Source organism: Nematolebias whitei, chromosome 5 (genome assembly GCF_014905685.2).
Source record: "Nematolebias whitei isolate Nwh7 chromosome 5, NemWhi1, whole genome shotgun sequence".
NCBI lineage: Eukaryota > Metazoa > Chordata > Actinopteri > Cyprinodontiformes > Rivulidae > Nematolebias > Nematolebias whitei.
In genome coordinates this window covers 37,991,004-38,003,631 of record NC_056502.1, presented here as the reverse complement: position 1 = coordinate 38,003,631, position 12,628 = coordinate 37,991,004, and the positions used below count along the sequence as shown (strand labels likewise).

Below are 12,628 nucleotides of genomic sequence, written 5' to 3'. Positions count from 1 at the left end.
GGTTCTGTTTATTGCGTTTATGATTCAGTACACCAAAATAAACAAATTTAAAAGATAACAGATCATTGTAATACTTGGTTAATTTACGTAATGACTTTAATTGCTGGATGTCTGGCCCCTGAGCTGCTGGCTTTCAGTAACTGTGTCCCCCTGAGCAATTTAGCTGAATAGCCCTGGTTTAGACAAAAAAGTTTACCCAGATTGTAGTAGTGTATATTATTGTATTGTATTTTCTGTGTAAACAACATAATAGCTGTTGTACATAGCTTCTTGAACTATCTCAGTTTGGCCTTGAAGGTTATTGGGACCACAGCTTGGATCAATGTGGATTGAGCAACAGGACAAAACTTCTGCCTAGATATTTGTGTAATGCAGAATGGACAGCAGAGTAAAGGTGGAAATGACAGCGTTTGGATGATATTTTATGACAGCGGCTATCTGCTGCAGATCCTTTGGGATGAGCCATTATTAGCTCATCAATATAGTCTAAAGAAGACAACTCTAATCTTCACATTTTCACCAAACAAAACCCCGAGTGTACCAGGGATTTCTACAACTGATGCAACTTACTTGGTTATAAAAGGTTATAAATAATGATAGCTGTGTAAATAACGGTTTAAGTAAAACTGACAGGAGTGTAAAAGGTCATAATTTATAATGTGCATGTGAAGTTTGTGAGACTGGAGCTGTTTTAAATCAGCAATAAGCTACTTTCAGCAGGTAAGATAATAACTATTTATAACTTTTACACAAATCCCAGTTCAATATGGTTTTAAATATGGAAAAAAAAGTATTTGGTTGTGACCCTGTTAAAGATGTGTTTCTGCCTGAAAACACCAGCAGCTAATGAAGCTGCTCTTCTTTGCAGTCAGTCATGCTTTTATTTTGATTAGTCAGTGAAATGGTAATTAACTGGGCCTAATTACACACTCCGTGTTGAAGTTAAGCTCTGGACATGAATACTCAGAGGATATTACAAACAAAATAAAATGAAGCGTTCATTATCTCCTCAGCCATGAGAGCCTTTCATAGTGCGAATGAGGTACTTGTTAATTAAAATTCTGTCACTATCAGCAGATAAAAACCTGCTCTCTGAAACATTTTATTCTCGTTTTTGGGGTTTCCTGTGTCACAGCTGCGTACCTCTCTGGGTCGGAGCCTGCTCAACTCTTGCCTGGTGTTCGTCAACATCTCAGGATGCCAGCGACGTTCAGCTGACCTTCTCTGCCCCCCGCCCTCCCTCCTGTATGATGTTGTAGCACAAACTGTGAACGTGAACCATAATAGATTATAAACTAATATATGAAAGAAAAAAATCCATGCCTGTGCTTATGTCATGTACTAACCTTTTTTTTGTTGTTGTTGTTTGTTTGAACAAAATCACACAAAAACAGACAAAAAAATATCCAGAAAGGAGAGAGAAAGTGACAGAATATGTGTTTAGATTCATTTATTGTGCTGAGTTGAATGATTGATGTGCTTTGGTGTCCTAAGCCCCGCCCACATCCCCTCATCTTCGTCTCTGTCTCCTGATGGGGGACGAGCTCTTCTTCGTCCTTATCGGACGAGAGCGGTATAAAAACGGTAGATTTTTTTCGGAGACTTTGCGTGGTGTTTACAGAAGTTCTCTTCAATGTACATAGATTTATTTCTCTGGCGACGGTTCGACGTCTCAACTCTGTATGTCTGTTGAAAGGAAATATAAATGTGACTCAGACATGAAATTGTAAGAAGTTGTGTGAGTATCCTTCTATTTCTCGTCATCTTTGAAGTTATCTGGGGAAAAAAAAAGTGTGTTTAGGATCAACCTCTGTGGGCATCTTTGAGTCATAAAAACAAGTGGTCCTTCTTTGTTTGTCTCCTTTATTATTTTCTTGATGCGTCTCGTTTTGTTATTTGGAACAAATGTTGTTGTTTTTTTTCAGAATATTCCTCAATACTTCTGGTGATTTTCACAACGATGGCAGCAAAGAGTAAAACTTGATTCTTACTGCCCTTTCAGAATCAAAGTCTTATTAAAGGGTTATTTGACATAAATCAGTGTAAGCGTAACTTAGTGCTGACTTAGTGACTCCTACAGTAGTTTGGTTTATAACTCCACGCTCAAACTGGCACTTTTTGGATTCAGATTTGATTGTGACGCTTAAAATCCAAATTAAATGAAAGCACTTGAGTAAAACTAAACGACAGATTTTAACTCCAACCAACCGTTTCTATTTAATCAAACAACGTTCTGTTTACTCACCACTTTAAGATGCTCGTATGTGGTGGTGTAGATCAACAGAGGCAACATGAAGTCCCGGCGTGCTGCTGCGTACTATCATCGAGATTGTAACGATGTGACCGTGGAAAAATATAGCAATGTTTTAGTTGATGAAGAGCAGCCATTTTTAAAACATGGGAAAAATGTTAAATTGTATTTTCTGACTATGAAATATTGTTTCAACAACAAAACCTAAATGAATCTTCTGGCCATTTTAAAGGAGAATTCTGTGGATATGTTATGGATAATAAATATCTTGCCTGCTGCAGATAGCTCTTTAAATGACCTCAGCTTGGAGAAATAAAGTTGACATCCAACAGTCAATGGCTAAAACCAAAGTTTGTTGCTGATGAACATAAACTTCATTTCTCCAAACAGACGTAGTTCAAAGAGTTACTTACCTACAACAAGTAAGATATTTATTCTTTATAGCTTTTCCACAGAAGCCCCATCTCACAAGGGCAGGAATATCTCCTTAAGTTGGAGTCTTTGCTAGTTTAACGCTCGTACTTTGTAAGGCGTGTGCCTCTGAAGGTGCTCAGTGCTTGGTTCTGCAGAAATATGAACCAGAAGACCGGGGTGTTTGATAAAACTGAACAAAAGTCAGATTTGAATTGTGTTGATTTCTTTCTTTTGTTGTGACGTTTGGTTTGTTGTCAGTAGACTGTGCAGCCACCTGGGAGAAATTTGTGGACCAACCCACCGAGGATCAACCCTTCAGCCATAAAATTGTTCCACAAATACGTCTTTTGGCAAACCCTTTCCTTCCTGATGGACCTTACTGTCATGGACTCACGATGTTCTGGGTCTTGGTGTAAATTCGGACCATGTCTCCTCTCTGTGCTGTAAACTGCGGACAGTGATAAATCTGTGTTTCCTGTCATGTTTGTGAGAGTAAATAACGAGAGATTATTAACATTTTTCATGACTGAGAACTTCAAACTGTATTTGTCTTTAGTTGTACATTGATTTTATTTACAGTGGCTCTTCTCAGTGCATGTAAGCCCTTTGAGATGCAATAAATTGGATGACGGACAAATCTGCTCCTCATCTGTTTGTTTTTTTAATTCACTTTTTACTGACAGTTTGTTATTAACTCTGAAGCGCAGCGGCTGTCCTGACTCAGGTTGCCAACGCCCTCATTGATGGGTCGTTGGAAGATGGCACCTAAATATGGTTCCACCAGCATGACATCTTCAGTTATGTACCGCAGCCTCATTTGGTGTTTTGACCATTCATCACGACACCCTCAGCTGGGCTCCGAGTACCGCTTGTTTGTCTGTATGGTCAGTTTTTACAGTGATGGTTTCTTCCTCTTGTGTCTCACCTTCTGGACACGACTGGAGAGCAGGTCCAGTGGACTCATGTTAGAGCTGTCATTTCTAACCCGGGCCCGAAGCCCAGCCTGACCCAAAGTCGGGCTGGGCCATAATAACGTGCTGGATGGGCGGGCCAGGTCGGTGTCTGGCTTTTAACTGTATCAGAGGAACGCGCGTGGCTGACGATCCAATTATATAGCAACATAGCTTTTTTTTCCTCCCTGGCTCTGATCGAGGTGGTTGCTTCTGTCTTTTCTCCCCCATTTTTCCTTCTTCCTACTCTGCTCTCTGTGTGTCTGAAGTGCCTGGTTCACATCTCCTGAACATAAATTAAGAAGATTATGGATTTGAAATCATAGGTGTTCAACTCTATTGATAAGATTTTTTCATCAAAGCGACAAGGTCCTGGAGAACCGGCGTGTCCAGCTGAGACTCACGCTGTGGGGTACGTCATGGATTTGTGGGGAGTGTGGCAGATGATGTGTCTCTCAGTCCTGTCTCAGGAGGATGTTGAAGACGTTTACATATTTGGAATTATGATAGCAGGGACTCTGCTTTTTGGCATCGGTGGGGCTCTGTTTTATCGACTTTTGAAGAAGACATCGGGAGCTGTTTCGGCCATGGAAAAGCTTCCGAGTCAGTGTGAAGGTCTGGTCCTCGCTGTGGGAACTTTAAATCATCGGGTTTACGAGCTTAACCATAAGGTGGAGGCGATTTATGAGAATCGTAGGCCACCTGCAGCTTCTGGGACTCGTCAGCGTGGTGGGTTCAAACTTGAAGGAGACTCATAGCATGGATCAGTGGAATGGAATCCCACAATTAGGCATTTTCGGAACCAGAATGCCCAGATGGACTCAAGGCTTGAAAAAAGTAATCTCTGCCTGAAGAAAAGCAAGAATCAAGCTTATCTGAATCTGACTCCCGACGGCCTCGGAGACAGGCCGACTATCAAATTTCTTCTGGGACATGAGTACCCAAGGACAAAAGCTTCATCTATTCCCCCCCCGAGAACTTTCTGTGCAAGCTTATCAGAACTGTCCGCTGAAACAACATCTTCAGAAACTGTGGCTGATCTGAAAAAAACGCTCATGGACAAATCTCAACACCTCGATGTCAAATGCAAATGTAACCATGTTTTAATTGTGCTGCTGGTAGAGGTTTTTTTATGTCTCAAATCGTGTCCTGATAGACAAGATGTGAAAGATCTTTTCTTGTAATACCACTATCTACCCTCATGTTTTTCCCCCTTTTCCTAGCTCAAAAATATTATTCTGAATAAGAATAAGAAAAGGCCGCTCTTTCTATAGCTGCAGCTTCGTGCACTCCGCCAATCTTTCGGATGACTGTACTTACATGTTTGCGTTGTATCTCGGTGCAATGCCAATAAAATTTATTTTGATACAATCACCAGCCGCACGCAGCCGTTTGACCGCGAGCTGACCGGTCTTGAAAGAGGTAAACTAAAGTTCAGTTCAGCTTCAGATGGGACTACCAGTACTGCCAGGAAGCGATCCATCGCCCAAATGGACGTTCAGCCGCTGCACTCAGCGGACGCACGCGGCCGACGACCCAAACAGGTGAGGTCCCAAAGCAGACATGTCAGAGTAGGGTCAGTGTCTGAATAATGCAGAATGCAGGTAGAAACAGGGATTTAATGAGCTTTGACGGTCATGAAAGGACAAACACCCCCTCAGCTCCGATCTTCTGCCCTTTTATTCAGCCACGCTCGTCCGCGACCATTAATAACTATATAAGCAGTGAAAGCTTAATTAAAACTGTTGGGGGGAGGTTACAGGTTTGGACCTTTAATAACTGTTAATTTGTTTGGTCGGGTGGGATTCGGAAATGATGGCTACGGGCTGGGGCCGGGCCGGGTCGGGTCGGATTTTTTGGGCCGAATGCATCTCTAACTCACGTCACTTAATAAAAGTAAGATTTGTAGCCAGAATCATCACATACATTTACAAACATAAAGTCATTTGGTTTAATAATCAGTACTCATTCCTCTTGACATGTTCTTAAATCAAGTAACAAGATTAGTCAAAGACGTTACACGCCAATTTTGAACTTTTTATTTAACTATAACAAAGTTTTCTAAATCTCATTTACTCTTTAAAAACAGAGACACAAAGAGCTCAAGTAAATTATCGAATGGTTCAGTCCCACAACATGTAGCCTTACATTAAATACAAGAACAGTACCAGGCCATCAAAATATACTCCGAGAAGTCTCGTGATAAAGCATTAAAATAAAAACTTTACAGTCTCATAAATTAGCACCACGTTGTTTCAGGATACGCTTCAATGTAGCTTTGTGCACAACAATGAAACCACTTTTCACTGAGATGCAAACAGAAAAAAGACGGCGAGACAAAAAGCATAAAAACACATCGAGAGGAGCTTTTCTCTATTTAGACAGACAATTCTAAATGTACTCGTAAAAAAAACTAACACAATTTTCTAGATATATACAAATCAAACCATCAGCTAGTCATTTAAGCTTATATATAATTTCCTTGTAATTTTGACAAAGTTTATAAAAAATGAAGGTACATCAGCTTCTTACTGGGTCTTTTTGTTTTTCCAATGCACACGTTTTTGGTTAAAGAACACTTAAAAATACAAGTTTCTTCCTATAAAGCCAATAGATAAATAAATGTGTGAGGCTTAAGACTATAAAATATGTCCAACATTGTCCCCATACAAGTCAAGGTATTTAAAAAAGTTAAAGCAAAAAACTTAATTCATATTTTAATTCTCTGAATTATTTTAAACAAATAAATAAAAACAAGGCGAGCCACAGTTCTCTTGACGAGTTCATGTTGTCAGCTCTACGTTTCTTGGGTCGTACGTGAGTTGTTGTGTTAGTCGAGACAAAAAAGATGCAGAGACGTCCAGAAGAGCGGGGGAAGGAGGTGCAGTTGAGCTACAACTTGGTGATAAGAAGTGAGGCTAAAGGAGGGTTGAATTAATTAAACTGGGTCTGTGGGAAAAGGGACAACGGGTATAAACGGGAATCGGTGGAGTTCTTGTGTCGTCTCAGGCTACCTGACACTTACTCGAGTCCCCGTGGACCCAGTAGCAGATCTGAGCATATTTGAGGGGTGTTATCCTGACAGCCACATTGTAATCCTGCTGCATCCCATTCCCATTAATGTCCACCCACTGGTGACCCGAGAAAACCCCAATAATCTTCCTCTTCCACTTCTTCTTGCCTGGCTCTTTGAGACGGATGTAAACCCCGGAGCCACTGGAGCCGGGCTTGGCATCGCAGTGCTGATACAACAAGTCATTGGATTCCTCCGACACGGAGCAGAACCGGTACACCAGGTTACCGGGTCGGTCATCGTCAAAGCTGGAGAAGTGAATCCTTCCGGCAGGGAGCTTCTTCACTGAAGGGATAACGCCCAGATCCATGTACTTAACTTTTGGGGCTTTCTTCAGTTCGAGAACAGCGTAGTCATAATCTGCAGCAAGTCCTTCTGAGACACCCTTGAACCAGCCCTTCGGAACCTGGGTCTGTTTGACTCTGGTCCACTTAAAGGAAGGTTTCCTCGATTCCACACTTCGACGACTCCGGCTCTTCCTGTTTTTTCCCGTTCCTTTACGATTCTTTCCCCCGCCATCTTCCTCTGGTTCCCGTGCTTCCTCGTTAGCTCGGTCATCTTTCTTTCTTTTGCCCTTTTCTTTCCCTCCTCTACCTTTGCCTCCCTTTGCTCGTCTGCTCTTCTCCTTCAGAATGCCGACACGTAGCTTCTGAACTCCGTCCAGGTAGTTCTTCCCATCGTGGATGCAATGTGCGGCTGTCAGCACATGCTTAGGTGAAACCAGAACACCAGAACATCCCGTGGAGATCTTCACCGAGGTGGAGAACGGATATTTGGTAGAGAACTGTTTATCAGCAATAGTGAAGCGAGTGTCTGTGCCGTACACCTCTCGTTTGTGGCGGGAGCGAGACGAGGCGTTTTTGGACCAGACGGTCACCTCATTGAGGCCATGCACAGAAACTGAGGTGTACGTGCGTGTGCCATTCTCGAAGACTGTCTCGTAGGAGAGAAACTGCTCCAAGTCATCCATGGAAGGGGAAGGAAGGCGACGCTGACACTCGATCCCGCAGGTCCCACTTAGCTCCAGTTCAGGGTGAGCTGAGAAGTTTGGGCTGCTGAGGGGCACAGTGCGCTTCCTCCTCACCAGTGGCACCCTCCATTGTGGCCAGGTGTACTGGTCGTTGAGGGAGTTCTCCTCTGCTGCTACAGACACCCCCACAGTCAGCACCGTCACTTGAAGCAGGATGTAAAGTGGTATGGGGCCCATTGTTGAGTGGGGCCTGGCTCTGAAATAAATTTTAAAAAAGAAAGAAATGTGAAAATTAGTATTTATTTAATTATGATGTGTGTTCTTTCTGTTGCACCAGTCCTAGTAACTGAAAACTAATAAACAAAGGCACATGAAATGAGCTGCAAAATAATTCACCCCCTTGGAATTTATTCTGATTTACAACCTGAATTTTCAAATCATTTTCTATTTTATTCTAAGTGATGGACAGACACCAAATGTTCCAGATTAACAAAGTTTAAAAGACACAAACTGTTTTAGTTGCTTCTAAAAATACTAAATTCCAGAGTTGAGCATTCATCCTTTATTTATACAGGTAAATCCCATTGAGCCTCAGGGACTCTTTTACAAGAGAGACCTGATTTTAACAAAGAGTGATGACAACAGTGGACAACAACAACAACGTTTAAAGTCACTTAGAGAGGTCAAGGTCGAGAGCTTCAAATCTTTTTGTAAGATATTCCAGGAAACAGGAGCGGAGTAGGAGAAGGCCCTTTTGCCTAGTTCAGTCCTCACTGAGGGAACACTGCAGGTAATAATGTCCTGAGAGCGCACGCTGTAGCTGCACTCACGCAGAGACATGTAGGAGGAGATGTATGAAGGCAGCAGACCAAGAAGTGATTTAAAGATGAAGATGTACCTGTGGGAGAGTCTACATGAAATTAATGATGTCCTGTTAGTTAACCAGTGAATACTGGGTGCAATGGGGTGTATAGTACAGCCAGTTATGAATCTTAGTGTACCATGACAGACAGCATCCAGCATCTGCAGGGTGCTTGTTGGGGCTTTCATGTATAAATGTCACCGGCATGCATGTGCATTCAAACTTCTTAATCGAGTTCTTTGAAAACGATCTTTTCCAGCAGTTACAGCAGCCTCTTCCATGAGCTTGGCACATCTGAAGGAAGTTTTTGTTCACTGCCTGACTGCATCAGTCTTCAGAACATACTAGAATTTGTAAGTTGGATTCAGGTCTGAGCTTCTGCTGGATCACTCAAGGACTTTTAACTGTTTCCCCCTTAAACCACCGGAGTGTTGCTCCAGCATCATGTTCAGGTTCCTTGTCCTGCTCCAAGGTGAACCCCTGTCCCCATCCCTTGTCCCGAATGTACAAAGACGTTTCCCTCTAGGCTACCTGACACTTATTTCCCCTTTTTTTATTCCATCCATAGTTACTTCTTTTAGAACAGTTTCCTAGTGGCTTGTAATGAAAAACAGCCTCACAGCATGATGCAGCCACCACCGTGCTCTACTGTGGATATGATGTTCTCAACATAATGAAAGATATGTTGTTGTTCTTGATGGCTAGAATGTTTGTTTTCTGACTGCGGCACCTTCTTCCATGTGCATTTTGGCAAATTAGATGTGTGTTTTTGATAAAATTACTTCTTCCTGCCATTCTTCCACAAAGCCCAGCTCTGCTTCTAATGGCCCTACGGACAGAACCTCCATCTCTCTGCTCCATCGGGGTTATCTTCGGCCCCTATGGTTGATTCTCTGATTAGTGCCCTCCTTCCCTGCTCTGTGTATTTTGATGGCTGACCCTCTCTTGGCAGATTTACTGTGGTGACATCATCTTTTCATTTTGCAATAATAGATTAAATTCTTTTGAAAGTCTGATTAAATTCGGTTTAAAGTCTACAAAATACAATAAAATACAAAGTGGGTGAATATTTTGTATCCCTCTGTCTCTTGAAGTTTGGGCTATTTAATAAACCAAAAAGAACAAATTAAAAAAATGCAACACCATCATACAAAGCACATGTATTCACAGCAGCCATTGGATCATCTGATCCCCCTGATTTTTGGTTGTGGCTTCTCTTTATTTTGTAAGGACCGATGATTTCAGAATGATAAATTTTAAATCACTTCGGTGACCTTAAAGTTGTCACCATGTGCTCACTAGTACCATCAGGTTGGATTGCTTTGTACACCAAACTGGTTCCCTAAGCCTTGAGGAGGTCCAGAGAAACAGCAGCAGTTCAGCTCTCAGCCACAAGGGGGCAATGTAGTCCTTACATTCAAAGGGAGAGACCAGAGTTCAGGGCAAAATGTGGAAAAACACATTTAAATGTATGAATGCTTGTTAAGATGTTTATATAAGTCAGCAGCACTTGGTTTGGATGTTTCTGTAGTTCCTGCAGAGCATCTCTGAGGCTGATGCATCAGCTGTGTGGTAAAAGAAGATTGATGCTCTCTGAGTCTTGCTGGAGGCAGCGAGAAAAAGCTCTGAATGAGCTGAGACATTGGCTTGGAGGTTCGCCACAATGGTTAACCTTCTCCCTCTGTAATGACCATATCTGGTTCCCTCGGCTCCGCAAGCCTCGCTCCACGCACCAAATGACATCAGAGACTGATGGTTAATGCTTCTTCTGTGTAAATGTTCCTTGTAGTCCTGATAAATGAATAAAACTGGGTGTGTTTTAATAGATTCCACAGACTCTTGACTAGAGGCGTAGGAGAGCTTAGTTTAATCAGCAGGGCAGTGGCAATGAGGTCACACAGACCATTTCAAACAGGAAAATCAAAGCAGACGTTTGGCTCCAGCTGTTGATTTGATACAGTTTTAAAAAGTGCCTGTGTTGGTTTTGACTGACAGCTTCTAACTGAATGAGTCATGACATGTGCAGAAGGAGGACAAACTTTCAGGGACGACGGGGGTGGGATTGACCCGTGGGGTCCAAAGACACGCATTCCATTTCCAATTAGATGCTAATGAAGTTTGAAAATGGACCCGCCTGGTTTGGATGAGCTCCCAGGAGGCTCAGCTCGTCCACGTCCATCATCATCTAAAGCAAAAAATAAAAATCCACTTTCTCTTTTGTGAGATTCTCCTCATTTTTCAGGAACTTCACTGTCAATCAATGGACTGGGACGTTTTGGGTATTTTTCTGCACAGCATCCAGTTAAACAAACAGAGTGGCCACCATCTAACCAGCAAACAGCAGATGGTCATAAAGTACATGCCCACAAGCGCCGTAAAACTGTTGGACTGAACAAAAGTACAAAAAAATTACCTTTAGTGTGTGTTCAGCATCACAGCCAAGGCCAGGCAACATCAAGTCTGCACATAATGAGTGGAAACTGATGGGCTGCTATCGGGGGTGGGGGCGGGTTAGTGACAAAAACAGATTTCCACTGCAGTCAGCTGAAGAGGAGGCCGTGCCTTCTTCATCCCACGGAGGAGATCAAGTGGGAGACTAAAGAACCAACAGATGGCGCCTGGGTCTGTTGTTGAACACTGAGTCCGCTTAGACAACTTTCTAAACTTTAGACATACTTTGAACTTCAGAGCAACAAATCAGAATCAAGAAGTATAAATTGTGATATTTAAAGATTGCAATCTGTAGCAGTATCATGATGATAACCCTTCAAATAAAATGTTCTGCAAAATGATTATGAAAATGTGTAAATATGCATCTTTAATGAGTTTTTCTGCAAAATAGACCTGATGACCAAACCCTGAAAATATATAAGCTCATTCAAAGATTAGGTAGGATGTAGAATCCAAATATTTAAAGTGCAACTGAAGAAATGCTGCAAGAAAATCTGTTTAAAGTTGAAATAACTGACCCAAATAAAATGCAAATAAACAGAATATATTCACAGCATTCATCAGGAGACCAACCTGCTCGCATCCAACTGATGGATTCCTCCAAATCCTCGGCGTTTGGTCTGTTCTCCTTGGACACCAAGTATGAGTCCAGTGGTGCACACAAACAGGGATCAGAGCATCCCAGACGTGCTGGTGTCAGCAGGGCGACGGCTGCCTTCTCCTCATCACTTCTTCAGAGAGTCTGAGAGGAAGGAGGCTCAGCCCAGCTGATGCTGAGGAGGGAGGGAGAACCAGAGGGAGGTGGGAGGGCAGAGGAGCAAATATGAAAGGAACTTTTTTTTGTGGAGACAAAAGCTGTTCAGAAAAGGGCGGGTCCAAATCCAGCCAAAGTGTGAGCGGGGGGTGAAGTTAGAGGTCTCAGATCTTGTTTCAGGCTGCAGCTCAGCCTGAAAACATGTAGAGCTCACCTCAGTGAGCGGGACCTCAGCAGGCTGGGACAGAACCAGTTTCTGCACCAGTTTCTGAGTCCATTGTGGGACATCCGAGCATAAACATCAGCAGGACTTTTATTCCCCCTCCCCCGCCCCCCACCCCACCCAATGGAGCATGATGGATGTTGTCTGCAGATTGCCTTATACGTAACCTTTCATGAGCTGATGGCCCTTTGAAAATTAAAATTTTAAAATAATACCAGCTGTTTATAATACTTTATTACTGTTCTTTTCACTTTAATTTAGCATTTACTTTTATAAAATAATTATTGTTTCCAAAAGCATTCTAACAAGCTTCATTGCCCAACATTTAGAAATATTTTCAAACTTTGCTTATATTTCTGTTCATTGTTCATTTCCTCCACACAACTAAGTGAAATAAGCAACTATTTTCTCAAATTTTCTTGTTTTAGTCATTTTTTCTGGTATTTTGTGAAAAGGTAGTCAATATCTTACCTGTTGTAGATAGCCCTTTGAATGATCTGTATTTGGCGGAACTGAGATAGTTTGACAGGAGGTAAAGTCTAAAGGTGGTCTCTCCTATATCACAGACTTTTTGAGAAATAAATCAGAATTCTGAGATTAAAGTCAGAATTTAGGAAAATAAAAATCTAAACGGTGGTCCTAATCTTCTTCTGCATAAAGTGTTCAAATGAGCAGATCTC

General features: G+C 42.1%; 2 protein-coding genes across 2 annotated transcripts in view; one reads left to right on the top strand and one right to left on the bottom strand.

Moving 5' to 3' along the window:
* Nucleotides 1-3,302, top strand: part of snap91a (synaptosome associated protein 91a) — a gene marked incomplete at its 5' end in the record, with an annotated part of 50,799 nt that extends 47,497 nt beyond the window's left edge. Inside the window, 1 exon segment of the mRNA XM_037676443.1 lies at nucleotides 1,136-3,302.
* Nucleotides 3,303-6,604: 3,302 nt separating this feature from the next.
* Nucleotides 6,605-11,583, bottom strand: prss35 (serine protease 35). Its single transcript, XM_037677158.1, has 2 exons — nucleotides 11,545-11,583; nucleotides 6,605-7,914 (listed from the first exon to the last, which is right to left on the bottom strand). Exon 2 carries the CDS (start codon nucleotides 7,893-7,895, stop codon nucleotides 6,621-6,623), a length of 1,275 nt encoding a protein of 424 aa, XP_037533086.1. The 5' UTR covers nucleotides 7,896-7,914; nucleotides 11,545-11,583; the 3' UTR covers nucleotides 6,605-6,620.
* Nucleotides 11,584-12,628: the final 1,045 nt, after the last annotated feature.